Source organism: Marmota flaviventris, chromosome 7 (assembly GCF_047511675.1).
Source record: "Marmota flaviventris isolate mMarFla1 chromosome 7, mMarFla1.hap1, whole genome shotgun sequence".
Lineage (NCBI taxonomy): Eukaryota > Metazoa > Chordata > Mammalia > Rodentia > Sciuridae > Marmota > Marmota flaviventris.
In genome coordinates this window covers 71,364,133-71,389,462 of record NC_092504.1, presented here as the reverse complement: position 1 = coordinate 71,389,462, position 25,330 = coordinate 71,364,133, and the positions used below count along the sequence as shown (strand labels likewise).

Below are 25,330 nucleotides of genomic sequence, written 5' to 3'. Positions count from 1 at the left end.
TGACATCTAATTGGGGTGCAGGTATTCTAGTTTGGATCTGCCTCCCATTATAGGTTCTAAGGTTCTTTTTATCACAGTGATGTGGGGTCTTCTTTATAAAGAAGAACCTACTCACTACAGCACAGTTTAAAAGGATCCTGGTTTAAATGTGTTCATATGTTGTTATCTAGTGTTTATAATTTGATTTACGTGGACTATCAACTTACTAATGCTTTTCCCTCTACAGAAAGGCAGAACTATCCAGATGTCTTCCAGTAATGACCTGTGTTCAATTTCCATGTCCCAAAGAAACTCTGATGATCTCCCTGAGACAACTTCCAGTGATAAGAAAGGGCCTGTGTTGAGTTTTCACAATGTCTCTTATCATGTAAAAGAGAAGAAATGCTTTCCATTTAATCAAAAAACAACTGAGGAAAAGGAACTATGGAATATCAAGTATGTGCAAGAACTTTTTAAAAGACCACTATATTGACCAACAATGAATACAGGTCTTGGCTACTGTGTTCAAGACTGTGTACAGACATATTAAGATATGCTTTCACATCTTTTGGCTAAACTAGGACTGAAATGATTGAGTCATCTTTAAGTGTATGTTTAGTTTGAAAGGAACTGAACTGACACACCATTTCTAAAAATGATTGTAAAACGTATATCAATATTTATTTAAGAAACTGAACAATTAATAGGTCTTTAGTTTTTCATGGGTAACCTTGTGTTTGGGTGGAAGGATGTCTGTATCATTGTTTTTTAATTGTGGGTATATAATTGTAACTCTGAAGTTTCCAAACTATGAAATACAATGTGCTTTCTGAAACAGATGCATTTTAGGTACCTGTGCACTTTATATCCTTTATAGTCTAGAAGCAAGAAAGTTAAAATGCTAGTATATTGTGAAAGTACTTATCTTTTCAAACAGACCTGGGTTAAATGAATAGTTGCTTTAAAATTGTCTCTTTATAATAGTTATAATTGTTCTATAACAATTTACTTATCACTTATTCTAATAAAGACAGGTACAACATATTTAAATATAAGATGTCTGTAAATTAATTGAAGTTATACAGTTAAAGTACAGAGTAATAAGAACTTATAATCTTAAATCAACTATTTTTATTTGTTCTAATTAGTTTTACGTGACAGTAGAATTTTGCATTTTGACACATCATATGGAAATAGAGTATATCCTCTCATTCTTCTGGTTGTATATGATGTGGAATAACACCAGTCATGGAATCATAAATGCACATAGGGCAGGGTAATAATGTCCAATTCATTTTACTAACCTTCCGACCCCTGTATCTTCTCCCTTCCCTTCACTCCCCTCTGCCTAGTCCACTCTATTTTTCCCTAACCCCCACTGCCTTTTTGTAAATTAGCATTCACATACCTAAGAAAACATTCAGCCTTTGGTTTTTCTGGGATTGGCTTATTTTGCTTAACATGATATTCTCTAGCTCCATCCATTTACCAGCAAATGCCACAATTTCATTCTTCTTTAAGGCTGAGTAATATACCATTGTGTATATATACCACATTTTTTTTATCCATTCATCTGTTGAAGGGCACCTAGGTTGGTTCCATAGTTTAGCTATTGTGAATTGGGCTGCTATAAATGTTGATGTGGTTGTGTCACTGTAGTATGATGATTTTAAGTCATTTGGGAATAAATAATTATATTTTTAAAGTACATGGCAATTATGATTTTTATTCTTTTCATCTCACAACAAATTCAGAACTCAAAGTGCAATGTTGAAATGAGATCTAGAGTAGGAGGGCAATGAATATTTCTATGTAACCTATCACTACCACATGTACCTCTGTGAGTTCAGATACTGACCGTTATGGGTGTCAATGTTTTTCTGATATTTGTGAGTCTCTGATTCCCATATATGATGTTAGGATGTGAATTTGGCTTTGCATAGATACCATCGCTATAAGTTCTGTTTGTGTCATAAGGGAAAAATTCTTCCTAAACAAAACAAAAACTTTTTCCTGGCTCCCCAAGGCTGGAGAGTAGTTATAAAAGAGTACTTTGACTCAATGTGGCTGCAGATCTATATGGAATTAGACATTCATTCTGTTTTCTAGATATTTTTTATGTGACTTTATACTTCTTTGTTAATTCCAGCAACTCCCTTCAGATCAAGGAAGTGATAAAATAGCATAGAAAATGTTGAGGCATAGGTGGAAAAGAAATGGTGAGGATCTGAGGGCTGATTGGGCTGAGGCCTTGACTGCTATTAGGATGGGATCTCTGTCCATGCAGCAACACCTGCTATCTTGCCTACTTCTTGTCTCTCTAGGTATAGGAAATCCTGACTAGGAGAATAAGGAGAGAAATGGTGGATAAAAGGCTTTGATCTTTTACTACATTAGATAGACTTGACTTATGAAAAGCTAACAAGCCTTTGTGAAATACAGTAATTAAAATATGTTTGTCCCTACAGATTTTGTGATGAAAGAAGTGAATGTACCATGCTTTGAATATGTGCAGGTTGAATAGATATAAAATACATTCTGTGTGAGGGTTCATTTACCTTGCTTATCCTTTCCAGCTGCCTCAATGGATATGGAATTAGCTACTGCTCCACATTGGAACTGTGGCATTTGGGAATCTACACTACTTCCATTTTCTGCAACACTGGGTTTAGTGTCAAAGAAAACCAAATAGTGGTACCTGTGAAATACTTTGCCTTTACATATTTACATTTGGTTTTGGTTGAATCATTCAGGATGGCATGATCTTTCCTTCAGTACATATCTTAAAAACCTGGGAAGTTTTCCAGGCACTGAATGAAGACTTAGGGAATAAGAAGGCTTTTCCTACTCATTTTAGAAGCAGTTTCTAGGTAGATATTAATAAAGAAGATCATTAGGAACTGTATACAAATGCACTTTGAGAGTGTACACAAGCATTTTTAATTTGGGAGTTTGCTAATGATTGAACCCAAGACTTTATGCATGCTAAACACCCATGCTAGCACTGATCTTCACCCCCAGATGTACCCAGTCATTTGTGTGTCCTTACACTGGGGGAGGAAGGTTACCAAAAGAGTAAGAATTTTCTGTGTCACATCTTGTTCCTGGTTTATCACACTCTCATTATATTAGTTCAGTCATTGAGTGAGTTGTTCCTAGTTAAAAAGCAAAGTGAAAGGTACATTTCACCTCAGCCCCCAGCTGCCCTAGTATCATTGTGGGACAGATTAGGTGGCACCGGCCATGAATGCCAAAGTCCTAGTGGTGTGAGTGCTGTGGGGCACTGTAAAACACATTTTGAGGTACCTAACAGTTCTAAAGAGAGACTGGCATAGACACCAGTGTTCTGAATGGGTTAAGTCAAACTGTTCTTTGATCATTCCTGTGCACCTGCAATGTCCCTGCCCTTAGTTATCCTTCCTCCATTTAATTTTCTTAGTAGTTTCACCTCTTATATTTAGGACAAAATTCAGCCTATTTGACTTCATCTTGGGTCTTAGCACAGTCAACACTGCCATCATAACCCCCTTCTTCTCTATCTGAATACTCACTTCTCTCACATACACCCTTAATTAGATTGAAGCACAATTGTATCTGTTTTGTGCCTGCACATCCCCAAAGGACATCCATGCTAGAGGGATGTCTCCTAATTCTACACAGATCATTTTCCAGTCCATTTATCAGATCCTGAACAAGCAGTAAATCATCTATCCTAGGGCATGTTTTGCTTTTTTAATTGGTAAGGTGTTTTTCTCAAATGTGAAGAACAGGTGATATTTTCTTATACTCTAGAGTGCTTTATTCCAGTCTTTTATTTCTATTTAAGATGTATTGATTCTTTTGTTCTGATTAGATTTTATTTGTTTGTTTGTTTTTTAATTTTTTTTTATTGGTTGTTCAAAACATTGTAAAGCTCTTGACATATCATATTTCATACATTAGATTCAAGTTGGTTATGAACTCCCAATTTTACCCCAAATACAGATTGCAGAATCACATCGGTTACACATCCACATTTTTACATAATGCCCTATTAGTAACTGTTGTATTCTGCTACCTTTCCTATCCTCTACCATCCCCCCTCCCTCCCCTCCCATCTTCTCTCTCTACCCCATCCACTGTAATTCATATCTCTCCTTGTTTATTTTCCCATTCCCCTCACAACCTCTTATATGTAATTTTGTATAACAATGAGGGTCTCCCTCCATTACCATGCAATTTCCCTTTTCTCTCCCTTTCCATCCCACCTCATGTATCTGTTTAATGTTAATCTTTTCTTCCTGCTCTTCCTCCCTGCTCTGTTCTTAGTTGCTCTCATTATATCAAAGAAGACATTTGGTATTTGTTTTTTAGGGATTGGCTAGCTTCACTAAGCATAATCTGCTCTAGTGCCATCCATTTCCCTGCAAATTCTATGATTTTGTCATTTTTTAGTGCTGCGTAATACTCCATGGTGTACAAATGCCACATTTTTTTTATCCATTCATCTATTGAAGGGCATCTGGGTTGGTTCCACAGTCTAGCAATTGTGAATTGTGCTGCTATGAACATCGATGTAGCAGTATCCCTGTAGTACGCTCTTTTAAGGTCTTCAGGGAAAAGTCCAAGAAGGGCAATAGCTGGGTCAAATGGTGGTTCCATTCCCAGCTTTCCCAGGAATCTCCATACTGCTTTCCAGATTGGCCGCACCAGTTTGCAGTCCCACCAGCAATGTACAAGAGTACCCTTTTCCCCACATCCTCTCCAGCACTTGTTGTTGTTTGACTTCATAATGGCTGCCAATCTTACTGGAGTGAGATGGTATCTTAGGGTGGTTTTGATTTGCATTTCTCTGACTGCTAGAGATGGTGAGCATTTTTTCATGTATTTGTTGATTGATTGTATGTCCTCCTCTGAGAAGGGTCTGTTCAGGTCTTTGGCCCATTTGTTGATTGGGTTATTTGTTTTCTTATTGTTTAATTTTTTTGAGTTCTTTGTATACTCTGGATATTAGGGCTCTATCTGAAGTGTGAGGAATAAAAATTTGTTCCCATGATGTAGGCTCCCTATTTACCTCTTTTATTGTTTCTCTTGCTGAGAGAAAACTTTTCAGTTTAAGTAAGTCCCATTTGTTGATTTTTGTTATCAACTTTTGTGCTATGGGTGTCCTATTAAGGAATTTGGAGCCCGACCCTACAATACGTAGATCGGAGCCAACTTTTTCTTCTATCAGACGCAGAGTCTCTGATTTGATATCTAGCTCCTTGATCCACTTTGAGTTAACTTTTGTGCATGGCGAGAGGAGGGGATTCAGTTTCATTTTGTTGCATATGGATTTCCAGTTTTCCCAGCACCATTTGTTGAAGATGCTATCCTCCCTCCATTGCATGTTTTTAGCTCCTTTATCAAATATAAGATAGTTGTAGCTTTGTGGATTAGTCTCTGTGTCCTCTATTCTGTACCATTGGTCCACCCTCCTGTTTTGGTACCAGTACCATGCTGTTTTTGTTACTATTGCTCTGTAATAGATTTTAAAAGTGAGAACACTACTCCTGATAGTCTACAAATCATTGATTTATTAATTGTGTGTTACTTGACTGGGAAGCATGCCAGGGGATTTGAAGAGGCTGATCATCAAACATTATTCAGAAGCTGTTTAAGAAGAGTAAGAGGAATGGAGATTATTTATAAGAATTTCACAGATTGTTGGTATAGAATGTGTCATTTCCATTTAGGGATTAGTGGCTTCATGAATAAATGAAAGGGGTTTTGAAGGATCTGAGGCTTTTCTCTCATAGGTCTTGACTAGTAATTCATATCCTATGTATACTAGACTATTTTTAACCAATGATTTTTTCCTTAAAATTTGGTTCTTGTTATATGTCTGCAATTTCATTAGCCTTCAATAATATATTCAGTGTAGCCCCTAAACCTATAGAACTCTTTAAAAAGTGAAATAATAAATCAGTATGTTTTTGTGTTTACAGTGGGATCATGAAACCTGGCCTTAATGCCATCGTGGGACCCCAAGGTGGAGGCAAATCATTGTGAGTATAACAGAAAGCACAAATAAGACTTTTGGTGCTGTTTCTGTGTGCTTTTACAAATCACATGCATTTTCTTTTCATGTCTTGTCTGGACCTTTGTCCTGTGGATAATGTGCATTTGGACTATTTTATGGTTTTAATCCTAGGACCAGGAATTCTTATTAAATTCAGCATTCAAACACAGCATGATAAAGTAATTAGCACAAAGCAGTTGACCTTGTTATGAGATAATGAGAAAGGAAAATAAAGGAATAATATTAAAAGTGTAGATAAGGAACTGAAGGTCTCAGTGGGACATACCTCAGAGGTAAAGGCTCCTATTGCTTGGGTTGGATCCATAAAGATGAGGGTCACTTGGAAGATCTGTACTGGATAAACCAATGATATCTTGCTTTAATTTTTTTTGGCTTTCTTATACCACATGATAAAGGAAAGTAAGAATTTGTGTGTCTGCGTGCATGTACACGCATATGTTAAACCACAGAATATTTTGGCTAGTTCACTTTCTAACCTGAACAGAATTTGGATTCAGAATAGGTGAGAGATGTGACCTTTGTAGTAAGGAAAAATCTCACAACATGTGTGTCCTTTTATCGGTTATTAGATATCTTAGCTGCAAGGAAAGAACCAAGAGTATTATATGAAAATGTTTGGGTACATGAAGTACCTCACCCTGACAATTTCCAGTGTAATTCAGGATACGTGGTACAGGTAAGTATGGGTGGCTTTTCCTTTTAGGTTTCCCCTGTTTCTATATGGGCAAGAGCCTTGGCTTGTAGTATACCATGCTTCCAATTGAACATGCTCAAGGAATCAATCTTATTTACACCGAATTTACATAATCTCCCTTAAGACTGACAAAGAGGTTAAAAGGAGAGGAAGAAATGATCTGGAATATGAACCTGTAGGCAATGGTAACAATTCTAACTTTGAATCATTTCCAAAGGGTCTACTGTTGCCCTTTTGCCCTTCCTTCACCTCTCTTTTTCTCCTAAAAGATGCCCCTGTCAAATCCTCATATAAAGTATTCTGGAAGTGCTTAGAAGTCACCATAATCACCTGTGCTCCATCTGGGTGTGAAGATAGGGAAGGAAAATTATTCCCTGGGCTCTGAAGCTCTGTGGAGTCACTGAAATGTTTAGAGTTGAAAGTTCACCATTACCTAGAAATTTTCCATGAGTTTGTTATTTTTGTGAATAAACTTAAACATTCGCTGGAGTGATGGTCTTAGAAAAGACTCAGTATGACTCATTGAAAGCACATTTCCCTTCAGGATGATGTCGTGATGAGCACCCTGACAGTGAGAGAAAACATGTGGTTCTCAGCTTCTCTTCGACTTCCAACAACTATGTCAAAGAAGAGAAAAAATAAGCGAATCAAAAAGGTCATTGAAAAGTTAGGTCTCTGTGAAGTGGCAGATTCCAAGGTAATGTGAAAATTCCTGACAGATTCATAACCAGGAAAGAAGACTTCCCTATGTGGGCAATATGACCTTAATCAGAAGTTTCCTAAGATGTGTGTGGTCAAAACTGGCTGCTTTCTGTAGTGATAAAAAGAAGTGTCCAGATTCCTACTTTAAAGGGGTAAATTAAGTGAAGAAATAATCTTAACCGTGATCTAATCCTGGGGTGGAGTTGGTCTATGTGGAGAGAGCCCCGAACAGCCCACCCTCATTGCTCAAGACACAGATCATTTGATGTCTTTGAACTTTTCTTGTTATTTCTTTCCTTTTTTACTTTTCTTCTCCCTCTCTTCTTCTGGGGGACATTGTTGTATTGTTTTCTGAAATACACTTCTGTGTTTCGTAAATGACAAGAATTCAAGGATTTTTTTTAAATGGGTTCTTTTTAGTTGCACATAACACTATGATTCATTTTGACATAATTAGAAAAGCATGGAATATAGTTTGTTCTGGTTCAGTCCCCAATGCTTTCGCTTCCCCTTCTAACCTGCCTGCCCTGTATCCTTCCCTCTACTCTACTGAAACTTCAGCTATTTACTTATAGTTTTTTTTTTTAAATTAATGTCTTTTGGATTTACATGATGGGAAGATTCCCTGTTGTTTAATCATATAGGCACATAGGAAAGTTTGGTTAGACTCATTCCACTGTCTCTCCTTATCTCACCCCTCCTTCTCCTCTTCATCCTCTTTTTTCTATCTCACTGAACTTTCTTCTAGTTTTCTTATTTTGGATTAGCTTCCACATATCAGAGAAAACATTTGAACCTAAGCTTTGTGGAACAGGTTACTTTCATTTAGCGTGATAGACTTCTGTTCCATCCATTTACTGGCAAATGGCATAATGTCATTCTTTATGGTTTAGTAAAACTCCATTTCATATTTTTACCACTTTATTTTTCTGCCCATTTATCTCTTGATGGGCACCTAGTTTGATTCCATAACTTTGCTATTGTGAATTGTGCTGCTTTAAACATTGATGTGACTTTATCACTATAGTATATGATTTTAAATGTTTTGGATATATCAAGGAGTGGGCTAACTGGGTGAAAGGATTCTTTCATTTCTAGTATTTAAAGGGATCTCCACACTGCTTTCCAGAGTGGTTGCACTAATTTTTAGTCCCACCAACAATGTATGAATGTACCTTTTTTCCACATCCTAATCAACATTTATGGTTACTTGTATTCTTGATAATTGCCACTCTAACTAGATCAAGAAGAAATCTCAATGTAGTTTTAATTTGCATTTCCTTGATTAGCAGATATTAAACACTTTTCATGTATTTATTGAGAGTTTGTATTTCTCCTTTTGAGAAGTCTCTGTTTAATTTCTTTGCCCACTTACTGATTTGTTCATTTATTTATTTGGTGTTAATTTTTTTAAAAAAATTCTTTGTATATTCTGGATATCAATGCCCTGAGAAGCAGATGGAAAACATTTTCTCCCATTCTGTAGGTTTTCTCTTCATGCTCTTAATTCTTTCCTCTGCCATTCATAAACTTTAACTTGATGCCATCCCACTTATTGAATTTATTTTATTTCTTGCACTTTAGGAGTCTTATTTAAATAGTCAGTTCCTTTGCTGATTTATTGGAGTGTTGGGCCTACATTTCCTTTTAGCAGGTGCAGGGTTTCTGGTCTAATTCCTAGGTCTCCAATTCAATTTGAGTTGACATTTTTGCAGAGTAAGAGGTTGGAGTTAAATTTTATTCTCTTCCATATAGATTTCCAGTTTTCCCAGGACCATTGGTTAAAAAGGCTATCTTTTCTCCAGCATATGTTTTTGGCACCTTTGTCTAGTATAAGATAATTGTTTTATGTGGGTTTGTCTCTGTGTCTTCTGTTCTATTCTGTGGTCTTCATACCTGTTTGGTGCTAGCTGTTTTTGTTACAATAGCTGTGTACTATAATTTGAGATCTGGTATTGTGATGCCTCCTGCTCTGCTTTTCTCCCCTAGGATTGCTTTGGCTATTCTGGGTCTTTTATTTTTCCAAATAAATATTATAAGTGCTTTTTATAGTTCTGTGAAGATTGTCATTGGAATTTTGATGGGATTTGCATTGAATCTGTACATGCTTCTTGTAGAATGCCATTTTGATAATATTAATTCTACCTATATAAGAATATGAGAGATTTTTCCATCTTCTAAGATCTTCCTCAATTATTTTCTTTATTCCAGTCCTATTCTGTATTTTATTTAAAGACAGGGTTTTACTGAGTTGCTTACTGCCTCACTTTTGCTGAGACTGGCTTTGAACTCATAATCCTCCTGCCTCAGCCTCCTGAGCCACTGAGATTACAGGCATGCACCACTGAACCCAGCTATTTTCTTAAGAGTTCGATATTTTTTATTGTAGAGATCCTTCACCACTTTTGTTAGATTTATTCCCAAGTATTTTTTGAGACTATTGTGAATAGGATAGTCTTTCTAATTTATTTTTTAGTTGATTCATCATTAGAGTATAGGAATATGATTGATTTATGAGTGTTGACATTGTATCCTGTTACATTACTGAATTCACTTATGAGTTCTCAAAGTCTCCTGCTGGAGTTATTTGAGTCTTCTAAATATAGTAGTATCATATCATCAGCATACAGAGATAATTTAAATTCTTCTTTTCACATTTGCATTTCTACAGATTCCTTCTCTTGCCTGAGTGCTCTGGCTAGAATTTCAAGAATTATTTTGAAAAGGACTTGTGAAAGTGGGCATACTTGCCTTGTTTCTGTTTTTAGAGGAAGTGATTTTAGTTTTACTCCATTCAGTATAATGTTGGCATTGGGTTTGTCATATATAGCATTTTAATGTTCAATTAAATTTCTTCTGTCTGTAGTTTTTCAAAATGAATGGGTGTTGTACTTTGTCAAATGGTTTATCTGCAACTATTGATATTATCATGTGATTCTTGTTCTTAAGTCCATTTATATGGCAAATTACACTTATCAATTTCTGTATGTTAAGCCAAACTTGCATCTCTGGGATAATACCCACTTGATCTTGATGCACTACCTTTTTAATATTTTTTTGTCAACATTGTCAAGATTTTCTAGCTTATTGGGATATACATTTTCAAAATAGATTCTGTGGTGATATTTCTTTTTTCATCCTGAATTTGTTTTTTAGCCTTCTTTCTTTTTGTTAGTGTTTATCAATCTTGTTTATCCTTTCAAAAAACCAATTCTTTCTTATGTTGATCTCTCCAATCTTTTTTCTTTTATTATTCTCAATTTCATTGATTTCTCCTCTGGTTTTAATTATTTCCTATCTTCTACTGCTTTTGGTGTTGGTGTATTTGTTCTTGTTTTTCTATGGCCTTGAGATGTAATGTTAGATTATTTATTTGTCATCTTTCTATTATTATAATATATGAGCTCAATGCTATGAACTTAGAGATTTTGATGTGTTGTATTACTATTCTCATTTACTTCTAATTTTTTTATTTCTCCTCTGATTTATTCTACTATGCATTCATCATTCAAATGTGTAGTATTTAATCTCCTGGTGTTAAAGTGTTTTTTTTAATATTATAATAATTGATTTCTAACTTCATTCCTTTATGATCTGATAGAATGCAAGGTATTTTTCTCTATTTTGCAAAGATTTGCTTTATGACCTAAAACATGGTCTATTTTAGAAAAATTTCCACGTGCTGCTGAGAAGAAGAAAGTGAAACAAGTCATTGATTGATGAAATATTTCATGGATGACTATTAGCTCCACTTATTAATTTTATTTTTTAATTCTGTAAAATCCTTGTTTAGTTTATGTTTGAAGGATCTCTACAGTGGTGATAAAGGTTTGTTAAAAATCACCCAGTATTAGTGTTTTGTTGATTTATAATATTGATTTAATTTTTTAAATTAAAAATTTTGTTTGTTGGATGTATGTAGATGCTCTTTTGTTTGAGGGACTAATATTTACAATCATTATATTTTTGATATGCTCCCTTAGGCAGCATGAATTGACCTTCTTTTTCTTTTCTGATTTATTATGTCTTAATGTCCACATTATCTGATACGAGAAGAGCTGCCACTGATTGTTCATGAGTAAAATTTGAATGGTATGTCTTTTTCATCCTTTCACCTTCAGTCTGTGGATGTTTTTGCCTGTAAGGTGAGTCTCTTGGAGACAGCATAATTTTGGGTCCTGTTTTTAAATCCAATCTGCCAACCTGTGTCTTTTGATTAATATTTCAGACCATTTACTTTCAAATTTGTTATTTAGAGATGATTTTTATTCTCTGACATTTTGTTTTATTTCTAATGTTTAAAGTGGACTTGATTCTCCTTTGACTATTCTACTAGTACACTTCATTCCTATGCTGCTTATCATTTTTACTCTTCATTTCCTTTTCATAAAATTTTCCCGTGAGTGTATCTTCTAGGTCAGGCTTTCTAGTTATAAATTCTATTGGTTCTGTTTATCATGGAAGGTTTTTATTTCAACTTCAATTCTGAAGCTTAATTTTGCTGGCTATGGAATTATTGGTTGGCATCAATTTTATTTCAGAGGTTAGTATATATTATTCCAAGTCCTCCTGACTTTCAGGGTCTGGGTTGAGAAATGAGTTGAAATTTGGATTGGTTTAGCTCTAAATGTGACCAATCATTTTTCTCTTGCAGCTTTTATAATTCTCTCCTTATTTTGTATGTTAGGCATTTTCATGATAATGTGTCTTAGAGTGGATCTATTATGATTTTTCTATAATTGGAATTCTTATGCCTCTTTAATTTGAATCTCTATCTCATTCTTAAGGCTTGGAAATTTTTCTAGTATTATTTTATTCAAAAGACTGTGCATCCCTTTAGCTCAAATTTCAGAGCCTTCATGTATCCCAATGAATCTTAAATTTGGTCATTTAGTGTTATCACATTTTTAAAAATATTTTATTTATGGTCTCTTAACCTCTTTTCTTTATTGTCAGCTTTATTTTCAAGATTATATACTTTGTCTTTGAGGTCTGAAAATCTCTCTTTGAAGTAGTTTAATCTATTGGTGATGCTTTCATTTAAGTTTTTAATTTGGTTTCTTGAGCTTTTCATTTCTAACATTTCAATTTGATGCCTTTTCAGAATTTTTTTATCTTTATTGAAATAATCTTTACTTCCTGTATTTTCTTTCAATTTCACTTCTTACTTCTTCCTTTAGGTCATAGAACATTTTAACTATGAACTTTCTAAATTCTTTCTCTGACATTTCCTCTACTATAATGTTGATGAAGTCAGTTGAAGCATTATGGGAAATTTGGGATAGTTCATTCTCTTGCCTTTTCATACTGTTTGTATGTCTATCCTTGTATGGGTATAGTTCTCACTTCTTCTTTTAAGGGAGGGACTATTTTGTGAGTTTCTTTCTCTTAAGAGTCCTGGGTAGGTTGAATATCCACATATTGATTTTTTATTTTTTATACAAATATCCCAATATTATCCCAATATCAGCACTACTTTCAGAGTAGTGCTGATATTGGGATAATATTAGGATATTTATTTTTTTATTATAATTGCTTCTGTGCCAAGCCTCATGCTGTTCAACCTTATGAGAAACTAAAACTTCTTGCTATTTGTTTTTTATGGTTCCTCAAATCTAGTGTAAGCTTGGAATAAACTTCTCTAACAGGCAAAAAAATGGGTATTTTTTTTTTAATTTTTTATTGTTGGCTGTTCAAAACATTACATAGTTCTTGATATATCATATTTCACACTTTGATTCAAGTGGGTTATGAGCTCCCATTTTTACCCCATATACAGATTGCAGAATCACATCAGTTACACATCCATTGATTTACATATTGCCATACTAGTGTCTGTTGTGTTCTGCTGCCTTTCCTATCCTCTACTATCCCCCCTCCCCTCCCCTCCCCTCCCCTCTTCTCTCTCTACCCCCCTCTACTGTCATTCATTTCTCCCCCTTGTATTATTTTTCCCTTTCCCCTCACTTCCTCTTGTATGTACTTTTGTATAACTCTGAGGGTCTCCTTCCATTTCCATGCAATTTCCCTTCTCTCTCCCTTTCCCTCCCACCTCTCATCCCTGTTTAATGTTAATCTTCTTCTCATGCTCTTCGACCCTACTCTGTTCTTAATTACTCTCCTTATATCAAAGAAGACATTTGGCATTTGTTTTTTAGGGATTGGCTAGCTTCACTTAGCATAATCTGCTCTAATGCCATCCATTTCCCTGTAAATTCTATGATTTTGTCATTTTTTAATGCAGAGTAATACTCCATTGTGTATAAATGCCACATTTTTTTTATCCATTCATCTATTGAAGGGCATCTAGGTTGGTTCCACAGTCTTGCTATTGTGAATTGTGCTGCTATGAACATCGATGTAGCAGTGTCCCTGTAGCATGCTCTTTTTAAGTCTTTAGGGAATAGACCAAGAAGGGGAATAGCTGGGTCAAATGGTGGCTCCATTCCCAGCTTTCCAAGAAATCTCCATACTGCTTTCCAAATTGGCTGCACCAATTTGCAGTCCCACCAGCAATGTACAAGTGTACCCTTTTCCCCACATCCTCGCCAGCACTTGTTGTTGTTTGACTTCATAATGGCTGCCAATCTAACTGGAGTGAGATGGTATCTTAGGGTGGTTTTGATTTGCATTTCTCTGACAGCTAGAGATGGTGAGCATTTTTTCATGTACTTGTTGATTGATTGTATGTCCTCCTCTGAGAAGTGTCTGTTCAGGTCCTTGGCCCATTTGTTGATTGGGTTGTTTGTTCTCTTATTGTCTAATTTTTTGAGTTCTTTGTATACTCTGGATATTAGGGCTCTATCTGAAGTGTGAGGAGTAAAGATTTGTTCCCAGGATGTAGGCTCTCTATTTACCTCTCTTATTGTTTCTTTTGCTGAGAAAAAACTTTTTAGTTTGAGTAAGTCCCATTTGTTGATTCTAGTTATTAACTTTTGTGCTATGGGTGTCCTATTGAGGAATTTGGAGCCCGACCCCACAGTATGTAGATCGTAGCCAACTTTTTCTTCTATCAAAAAAAATGGGTATTTAATTTAGTAAAATTACTATACTTAAATGAGGGCTAAATGGGGAAAAGGAGAAAGATTGGGCAAACAGAGAGGGAAAAGAGATACTGAAAATAAGAAAGAGAGAGTAAAGTTATAAAAGGGTAATTCAGACCCAGATATAGAGGAGAAATAGATAGATGTTATATATTTGAAATAGTAGCAGATAAGGCAAGAAGATGAATTAGGGTTAAGAGGAACATTTATCAGCTAGTGCTAGAAAAGCAAAGATAGGAACATTGCTTCCAATTAAGGCTTTAAACCATTGGATGAAATACTTTCAAATGGGTTGAGGGTACAATGTTAGTTATTGGGTAACAACTATCATTCAAGTTAAAGAGTTATATATATTATCAAAGTTGATGTTAGAATTGATTATAGTAATCCATGCCGAGGCAAAGAAAAGCCTTGTTAAATTTTGATTTAGATTTCAGTGGGGTTTGGACATTTAGGAGATTACCATCATTCTTTGGCTGTGGATCTGTCCATATTACAGGGGCATAGGAGCCAATTCGCAAGTTGCTGTGAACCTCCACCAGGCAGTTCTGGTTTGTCAGCTCAGGGGCTTGAAGCTGTCTGCTTGGAGGGTGCAGTGTTGTATGTTGGTTGTTTTTATTGTGCGTAGGAGTTCAGATGCAGAATCTGGAGTGTCCCTATGAGTGCTGTGGGTCACTGTGTACCTCTTACCCTCTATCAGATTCTTTTAGTGGTGGTGAGGATCCTGGTGACTGACTGAGTGCAGCAACTCTATGAGCACAGGAACTCTGTGTTCTTTGATGCAGCTGTCTGGGTATGGGAAATGGCCATGGTGATTTAAGGGATAACTTTAAGGGGTGGAAGGACTGTGGACTCCAGTTCAGTTTTCTTTTCAGATTTGGTTTTAAGCTATTTGTTCTAAGAACCCTGCTGTTCCTGTCACACTTTAAATTTTGTCTGCCTTTCTACTTGCTTTTAAGTGGGTGAGCTTAAGAGTTTTTCTGCTCCCTCCTTTCTCTCTCTGTTGCCCTGTCCCACTTTACCGATCTGGTTCAGTTTTAGGGTTAGGGGACTCTGTGCTCTTTTTCTACTCTGGTAACCTATCATCAAGTTTCTCCAGGTCTTAAACTTTGTAATATTGCATCTTAAAGCATTTGTTTTGTCACCCAAATCTTAATTCTGCTTTTCCTTCACTACCTCCTTCTGTGTGAACTGATTGGGACTCGCTAATTCTTGTGCTGTGATTCACTTTGTTGTAATTGGGCTTCCAAATGATATTTGTTTACCTCTGGAGTTACTTCTAATTTGTGGAGTGATAAAGTTATTTTGTAAAGCCTTTCTTCTTTCTTTCACAGTTTTCTTTTCTCATTCTCTCCAGTCTTTTTTGTTGTTGTTGTTTTTTATTTCCAGACTCTTACATCATTCTCTTTGATTTCTCATTTGTTTACCTCTTCTCACATAATTGCAAAAGGAAATAAGTACATTTACTTACCTTATCAACACATTGTCAATCAACAAAATGTCTCTAAAAAATGTGTCTGTATAATCAGCTGTTTTAAGTCCATATTTTTTGTCACAATCATGGTTTACAATATACAATAGCTTTAGACTCGTGATTGATGAAGATTTAATACAAATCATTTTTTTAAGTTCCCAATTTTTAAGGTTTTCTTAATCTTAAAAATTATTTTTGTTTTGTTTTGTTTTACAGGTAAGTAGATCAGCATGGATATAAAGGGAGGATGAAAAATAGGACAGACATTTCACATTCAGTATCTTGTTGACTTTTTCCTTTGTAAATTATTCATTGTATTCCCCAACTTCAATACTGATTAGCTTGTCAAAAGTTGAATTCCATAAGATTCCACGACATTGGTCGTAATTTGTTACTTAAAGTAGAGAAAAAATTTAAGAAAAATCTCCTGTAGGGAAAGGTTTCCTAAAACTCCAAGCAATTACATTTTTAGTATACTTTTCTTTTGAAGGTTTTTATCTATTTAGGGAGATATATAAAATTAACTAGAGTGATAGTAGTGGTAATATCATGTATTTGTGTAGCACTTTTAATATTAAGCATCAACTCTATATTTATATTCAAGTGTTTTTATTAGTTTATAATAATTATACAGAATAATAGATTCCATTGTGGCATATTTGTACAAGCATATGACATTTTGATAAAGGTACCCAAATGTCTTTTATAGTTCATTTGTTAATAATACCCAATCAAGGGCCATGAGTAGCATTTGGATATCATCTGTTTGGAGACTCCAAATTCCAGATGTGTTTTCTACTTCCTTCCTCCCCAAAACCTTCTTTCTCCCCTGCATATATATTTACTCATTGCAAAGACTGGGCCAGTTGCCCTGTGGAATATTCGATTTTCTGGATTTTTCTGAAAAGATGAATCAGGAATTCCAAGGTAAGTTAAGGTATAGAAAACAACATTTTGGGGAAAAAATTATGAAATTGGAAAGATGCTAAAATGGTATGGTAAAAAGTGTACATTCCTGGCTCCGACTTGACTCTCTTTATCAATCCCCTTGGGATTGTTTTGTGAGGCAGTGTGTCAGTGGGAGGTGGTTAGAAAAAACTGAAAGATCGATATAGTTAGTTTCCTCTCCTATCTTAGTAGGGATTTTTTTTTTATGTCAGAGTCATATTTTTTTTTTTTAGTGTTGTAACTTACTCTCTTAAAACTAAATACTTGACTTGGTGAGGAACATACAGGACTATTAGAGCCTGAGCTTTAATAACACATGATATTACCACTACTATCACTCTAGTTAATTTTATATCATATCAGGTGCAGTCACTTGATAACTTTGCTCTGGGCCTCACCTTATGCATATGATAAGAGAAACCTCTCCTTCTCCCAGGTGTCATTTACTTAACATACAGAATAATCAACATAATGAGATAACATGCCTTTATGAAGAATGGTACAGGTTAATTCATCAAATGACAGTGACTATATTCATTCATGTGGATGATGATAATAATTCGTGTTTTAGGTGAAATCTAAAGGAGAAAGAAAAATGATTTGCATAGGAATGGAGCTGATCCTTGATCCTTCCATCTTGTTCCTGGATGAGCCCACAACTGGTTTAGACTGGAACACAGCATATAAGGTCATTAAACTCCTGAAAAGGTAAATGCTATGGCAACGTTGTTTTTTAATTTATTTACTATCTGTTCACCTGGTATTCTTGGTGCAGAGGATTCAGAATCTAAAAAAGTGCTCCTCTTGGTTAGTGGAATACAGTCAATAAACAAGAAGTGGTTCAAGAAAGATGAAACAAGAGCATAGGGAAGGAAGTTCATGTAAAGTTGGGAAGCTTTTAAAATAGCAGAAAGGTCAGGTAAGACCACAAGCATGTGACACATGAGGAGAGAGAGAGAGAGAGAGAGAGAGAGAGAGAGAGAGAGAGAGAGAGAGGTACTATAAATTCAGAAGAGAGTTCTGGTTGTAAGAAGTAGTGGCCCTGAGGCAGGTCATATCTGGTGTGTGGACATCAGAGAGGCCAGAGGGACAGACCCATGGACTAAAGGTAGTAGAGGTTGGCTGGGGGCTTAACAAAAAAATTTAATTTTCTTATGGCTCTGGAAGTAGAAATTTGAGATCAATGCATCCTCAGGGTTGTTTCTTCCTTAGCCTCTCTCCTTGCCTTGTAGATGGCCATCAACTTCATTGTGTGTCTTTGTCCTAATTTGCTCTTAATTGGAAAGGCAGATGAGGGACTTTCGAAGACCACATTTAACTTTAATAACATCTTCAAAGGTGCTGTGTCCAATGTGGCCACATTTTGTGGCACTAGGGGATATGGCTTCAACACCTGAGTTTGGGGAGGACCCAGTTCAGACCATCACAGGTGGATTAGGATATGAGGTGGAGTTGGGCTCTTGGCAGATTGCATAGATCTCATAGGCCATCTCAGATGTGTGCTTTTCCTGTCCCTAGGGGACATGGGGATGGTTTGAGAGTTTTAGAGCAGAGCAATGACTGTGGAGAATACTGTGCAGTTGGGCAAGGGTGAGGGAGGACCCCATGAAGGAGTTGCTGAAGGAGGATGGAGCTTTGACTACGATAATCATGGTGAGAATTGGGCAGTTTCTGGGTCTGTTTTCAAGGGACTCAACAGGATCAGCTCAGGATTAGACTTGGGATGGGAGGATGGAGACAAACTGCTGAGATTTGGAGCTTGAAGATGTGGAAGAATGAGATGAAAGAAATGACTTTCCTCTTACAAGAAAGAAAAATATGAGGGATCACCTATAAGAAAATTTTCAATAGCTAAGATTTAGACATCATCTTTAAAAATATAGAAAAATATTTCATACTGACAGAAAGGATGCAAATATAATACAGATGAAATCCTGCTTTTCTCACCTGGATTCCTCACTGTCATACTTCACTGCGTCTATAGCCCCTCCTGCTCTCTCTGGTGCTCCCTACATAGTTTTTTTTTTTCTGCCATCATGCCCTTCCACTGAAAATACTACCTACTCCAGATTCCAATGAGGGAGGCAACACCACTGTCTGCACTCCCCAGTCAATAAGCATGGCTTGCCAGGATTCAATCCAGGGCTATTCAGATTTCACCGCTTCTCCATACCATCTATTTACACTCAGCACTCATTGAATGACATGGCTCCCAAGCAATCCCATTTCCATCTTCCAGACATTTCCCAACTCATTATGGTCTTTAAAGTTGCAGTTTCTAAGTGAAGGGTTCATCATGAGTTTGTTTTGCTCCTCACTTTAGTTATCTTTTTCACCCAACACAACACCAAGACAAGCACACACATAAGCACTGCTTATTGTGTGACACAGAACTGCTTCTGGTACTTTCAGAATAGACCTGTTCACTTTACTCTTTGTTCACCTTGTTCTTTAACCGTGAGTATCTCTTTTCTTAACTCACTCCTGTTAGTGCTTTCAATATTCTACTTATATTATTTTAAGACTGGGTTGTAACCCTCTGTTTGTTTACAAGGAACCATTAGCTACTTCTAATCATCATATTGAAATTACAGATTCCTATCTTGTGTTTCTCATTGAATCAGAACATTCTTGGATACATTGCTAGATGCACAAGGTGCTTATCAAATTTTTAAATTAAAATGATTCTTCTCTTAAAATAATTTAAATAACTGTTTTGAATAGTGACTGTGGCCTTTGTTTCTTCTACCCATAAGTAATAACTTCTATAAAAGATAGTTTAGCAGTGTTCCTAGCTTAGCATTGGTTCAGAGCTCAGATCCCAAACTTGCCCCTTAGTAACTGTGAGTCCCTTTTCAGTTGCTTGACCTTTAAGCCTTATCTGTAAAATGGAGGGAAATGATAATATTAGAACTGCCTTATAACAACATTTTGTAAATGGAAATGAGTTTAATTCTAAAGCATTTAGTGAAGATATTCTGAGTGCTTAGTAATAATATATCATGAGGATAGAAGTGAAAACCAATTCCTAATGAGCCAGAATAGTTAAATGATCAATGAGAATTCGTTATATGATATTCTTTTAATCAATGGTCCATAACTACTCCTCAAAATGAGATTATCTGTGATGCTTATTAATAATACAGATTCCCTATACATAACTCCAGATATTGTAATTCACTGTCTGGGAAGACTATATAGGAACCTGCATTTTCACTAAAATTCTAGCCAATTCTAGACTGTTGATGCATCAAATTTTAAGAATCTTTATCTTCTTTAAAAAAGATTAAATTTAGGTTCCCCAGTTTCCAAGTATGAGATATGGAATATGACAAACCCTAAAATAGTATGGCTTGAACAGAGGAAAATTAGCACATTAACGGCATTGATCCTTTCCCAGTTCATTCTTCCCAGTGACAGAACAATCCCTAGAAAGGAAGCCAAAGCATTAATCCTTCCCCAAATAAACCCTTTCCCAGTGACAGTACAGTAGGACCCTGAAGGGAAAGAGACAAGCACTGTACGCTGACCCCAGACCCTCCATTCTTCCCCAAGTAAAAATATTTCCCAGTAAAAACAAATTTTCAAATTCTCACAAACCTTTTTCCTGAGTGCCCAAACTGACCACTGACCCTAGATCTCTCCCATTTCACCCAGTATGTCATACCCCAAATTCCTAAGTGCCCCAAACTAATAAGATCATTAATTAAGTCACCTCTCAGTATAGCTATATAAGCCCAGAAGCCTCCTTTGTCCAGGGTCTCAATTTCCACCAGAAGAGTGGGTCCATTCCTGTGAATGTAATCCCCTTCTGGAATAAAAGGCTGAAATGATCCATGAAGTTTGCACCCAGCCTTGTCCTTTTGTGCTAACACCAAGTATATAATATGAATTGAAATGAGAAGTTTGTGGGACGAGATCAAGTTGAACTGAGAGAAAATGCTCTACTGACATGAATAAAGTATTTTTTTGAAGTTTAATAATTCATTATTTTCCCTTTTTCACTTAGCCTTTCAGAGCAGGGACGAACAATCATCTTCTCTATTTATCAGCCTCAGTATTCCATCGTCCAGCTATTTGACAGCCTCACCATATTGGCCTCAGGAAAACTAATGTACCATGGTCCTGCCAAGATGGCTTTGGAGTACTTCAAATCAGCAGGTGTAGTTGACCTTTTCATGCATGATCCTTCATTCATGGACTCCTGGGGAGAGCAGAGGGGGTAGCAACAGTGCTGCTTGATCTTTGCATAGACCTAACTGGATTTTCACCACCCTAAAGCATTTTTGATCAGTTTGGTGCCAGAGTGTTCCCTCATTTTGGCAGCACTTGCTTATTGTTCAGGGCTCTCTCTTTCTCTTCTCCTATGTGAGTATGCATAGTGTGTGTGGGGGGGGAGGCGGGGGAATACACGTGTATTTCTCATGGGCAATTCATTGCCTGTTCTATTCCCAGTTGTGGTGACCTTTCCCTTACAGTTAAGTAATTAACATGTTGGATTTACAGCTAGTTATTTTGTCGGTTGAACATTTTTTAAAAGTCCCGAATCATTGCCTTTTGGACCATGTAACAGATTGTTGTTGTCCAGTATTTCCCCTGACACATGATCTTGCTCTGCCTTCCTGAGGGTTCATGAGATGCTGCTGCATTTTCTAGTAACTTTAGTTTGAAGATGTAGGTCTTAAGTGATGTGGTCTTGAGTGGAATGGCTGGCCCTGAATCTGACATTAATGGACCAAACATTCCAGGCTGCTTGGTTCTATTTCAGATTAAATATTATGATTTCTTTAATGGCTTATCCATCTTCTTCTTTTTAGAAGTTTTTGGGTATTATTATAGATGTTTCTCCATGACCCTAAATCAAATTGTTGATATTATCTTTCTCAATTTGTTTTTATTAAATCTTTGCTGTTTAAAAATAATCAAACACATGTGAATCTGGGGAATCCAGGGAAGATGAACTAAAGAGTCAAGCATAGGTCAAGTTTAGATGATTGTGCCACAGGAAGTTGAGGTGAGAGCTCAGGTGTGCTGTGCTGGTCACATTCTGTTGATAAAGCTTCTTATGGGGATTTCTTGTCTATCTAGGATTATGGCAGCTTGAGAGGTGATTTTTTGGATCTCTGGATTTAGTAGGTAGCCAAGCAGTCCTTGCTGATATGCATATTGCTGTTTCAGCATTCTTTACATGAACTAAAAGTTCACAAGAAACTTAATATTTTTTCTTGGACCTATATTTAGATTTTTGAAGAAGTGCTAATAAGCACCAAGACATATTGAAAGCTACTTGGGGTTCAAAGATTTATGAGAAGTAAGGATTAATATAAGATGGTCTATAGATTTCAAAAATGTTTTGGAATATTTCTTTTTAACTTGGGGACAGAGTGTATGAAATATTGTAGGACTAAATGTATAAGAGGAAAGGATAAATCAGTGAGACGAAAAGAGAGCAAGGAGAAAGAAGTTATTGAGTCAGTCTTCCCTAGCCTTACCTCCATCAGACTTACTGAGTCTGCTCTATTTTCCAAGACCTATGTGGCATTCTTGCTGGTATCTTTTCTAGGTTACAGCTGTGAGCACTATGCCAATCCTGCTGAAGTCTTCTTTGATGTCATTAATGGTATAATAAAGCAAAAGTCAGAAGGTATGTGAATCTCTAACATTTCCATATTTTTGCCAAATTAAGTTGGTTAAGGATTAGCAATGCAGTAGCTCATTAAAACACAGCCTAGTGAATTTACATATTAATGTGGTGACCAAATAAATTTAGTTGTCAGTGAATACTGTGAGTATTTTTATCTAATTTACAAGTGATTATGTTGGTTTTTTTGTACTCAAGTTTCAGAATTTAGGAGTTATACAAATAAGAGTTCACAGAAAACCTGGTAAAACTGGTAGTAATCTGTTACTAATGAGGTAGTAATCTGAGGCCTGTTATCCATTTTTATTCCAGCCAACAACACTGAAATGCCTTCAACGAATGAAAAGTCAGTCATAGAAGCATTAGCTGATTTTTATGAAAAATCCCCCATCTGTGGAGAAACAAAATCTGAACTAGAACGACTCTCAAATGATCAGAACAAGAAGAGCTTATTCAGGGAGGAGATCACCTATGTTACCTCTTTTGGTCATCAGCTCATAGGCATCACCTGGCGTTCATTCCAAAACTTGGTGGGTCGTCCCCAGCCCTGGATAAAACAGGTAACTGACAGATTCTTCTAATTATGCTGTGAAATAATCATGTGAGAGCTATTTGGTTCTGATATGAACTGCTCCAGGATTATTTTATCTTCTACCCATCCTCCCATTTATTTGTCATTCCTATTCTATTTGAGATATAGAAAGAGTCAATTGAACCAGTGTAATAGTTTGGAAATGATGTAAGTCTTCCCCCAAAGACTCATGTGTTGAAGGCATAGTCCCCATAGAGCAGTATTCAGAGGTGAGGCTCTTGGAAAGTGGTTGGATCATCTGACCTCATCAAAGGATGGAGGGATTCATAGTTTGGTGGCAGTATTGGGAGGTTGGGAAAGTAGGAGGTGAGGCCTAATTGAAATAAGTGGTCTCTGGGGTGGTGGGGGGTTGCCCTGGAAGGGACTATCTTGTCTGTGGTTCCTCCTTTGCTCTCTCTGCTTCCTGGCTGCCGTGAGGTAAGCAGCTTTTCTTCATCATGCCCTCCTGCCATGATGTTCTGCCTCACCTCAGGCCCAAAACAATCTAGCTAATATACCATGGACTGAAACCTCTGAAACTGTGAACCAAAATAAATCTTATCTCCTGTCAGTGTCCTTTTTTCTGTGACCAAAATAGCAGAAAACAACTTCCGGAGGAAAAGGTAATTTGAGTCTTATGGTTTCAGAAAGTCTGGGTTCATAGAGGACTGACTCCATTGTTCTGGGCCCAAGGGGAGGTAGCACTTATACAAATAAGTGTAAATGCTCAGAAGCAGAGAGTGAGAGTGAGAAGGGGCCTCAGGAAGAACAATACTTTCTGGACATGCTCCCCAGTGACCCACCTCCTCCCACCACACCCCATGTGTCTGCAGTTACTACTCAGACATTCCATAGTAATGGATGGACAGGTCAGATTACAGCTGTCACAATTCAACCATTCCACCTCTGAATATTGCTGCATTATCAAATAAGTTTTCAGGGGACACCTCATTTGAAAGTTATAATATCTCCTTTAAGTTGATTTTCTTAGGTATTTTTTTCACAATGATAAAAAGCTGAATAACACATCAGGTAAGACACAATTACATTTATACCTTTGCAATGCTTTTTAAAGTGTTTTCCTGGACTGTATAACTCAAAATTTTGATGATGTAGACAAATTTTAATGGAAAATCTTCAACAAAATTTTATTTTTTAAAAAGTGTCAAGAAAAGAAAATATCAACTAAATATAGTATTTTCTAGTAGCTGTCCACAATCATTTATTGATTCATTTGAAAAGTTCAACTCAAGAGTATGTATTCCATTTTGATACTCTACTGGTGAATGAAATGGGTAAAAATTAAAACCTCTACTGGCATAGATTTTATTTTCTTATGAGGACAGAGACATGATATCTGAAAACAGAAAATTCATGGTGTGCCATATGGTAGAAGAGACTATGACGAGGTTTTAAAGAGAAAGAAAATACAAAAGGGGAAGGGAGAAGATAGATGGACTATGGTTGGTTTGCTCTTATATTTATTTATTTATTTTTAATTTTCGGAGGACATAACATCTTTGTTTGTATGTGGTGCTGAGGATCAAACCCGGGCTGCACGCATGCCAGGCAAGCGTGCTACCACTTGAGCCACATCCCCAGCCCCGGTTGGTTTGCTCTTGATATCAGATGTTGAAGGAACCTAGTCTTATTGACTATTCCTGACGGTAGTTTGTTCTGTGCACTGTCTGAGGGAAGAGACTGTAGGCAGAATGCTGTTCCTTATAATTGACCCTTCTCGTTAAGAGATTCTAATCCTGGTGAAGCCATAGATGTCTCAAAGAATGTGCAGTTTATGCACAGGAAATAACCAGACTAAACAAGGCTATTCATGTCTGCTTAACTCCTTTATATAAGACGTGATGGTGTTCTTTTTTTTTCCCTTTTACTGGCTCTGTAGTAGTTGTTTCACTTCTAAGGTTTTTTTTTTTTTTTCCCCACCGCAGTGCTAGGACTGAATTTAGAGCCTCATACATGCTAAACAATTGCTGTATCCCTGAGCTATAAAGCCAGCCAATTTTTTTTTTTATTTATTCATGGCCCTATGTCACACAAAAAACTAGTTCTCCTCAGGTAGTTTATAAGAAAATCAATTTAGCTTGTTTTGGTGGGGTATTATTTTTATTATCAATCATTGAGTTTCTGTGGAATATTTAGATGTGGCTTGGTTTTGGCTCCAAATAACTGACTTCCCTGCACAAGCACCATACTTTTCAT

General features: G+C 36.4%; 1 protein-coding gene and 1 long non-coding RNA gene across 2 annotated transcripts in view; both read left to right on the top strand.

Moving 5' to 3' along the window:
• The first annotated feature begins 244 nt into the window (after positions 1-244).
• The window catches only part of LOC114084411 (broad substrate specificity ATP-binding cassette transporter ABCG2-like), a 41,684-nt gene continuing 16,598 nt past the window's right edge, over positions 245-25,330 (top strand). Inside the window, exons 1-6 of the mRNA XM_071614010.1 lie at positions 245-435; positions 5,946-6,002; positions 6,599-6,716; positions 7,279-7,431; positions 22,497-22,545; positions 22,855-23,102. Coding sequence (XP_071470111.1) covers positions 245-435; positions 5,946-6,002; positions 6,599-6,716; positions 7,279-7,431; positions 22,497-22,545; positions 22,855-23,102 — 816 coding nt within the window. The remainder of the gene's footprint in view (positions 436-5,945; positions 6,003-6,598; positions 6,717-7,278; positions 7,432-22,496; positions 22,546-22,854; positions 23,103-25,330) is intronic.
• LOC139706515 (uncharacterized) lies at positions 17,496-22,495 on the top strand. The gene is made up of 3 exons (XR_011708138.1): positions 17,496-17,609; positions 20,911-21,062; positions 22,465-22,495. It is a non-coding gene; the product is annotated as an uncharacterized lncRNA (long non-coding RNA).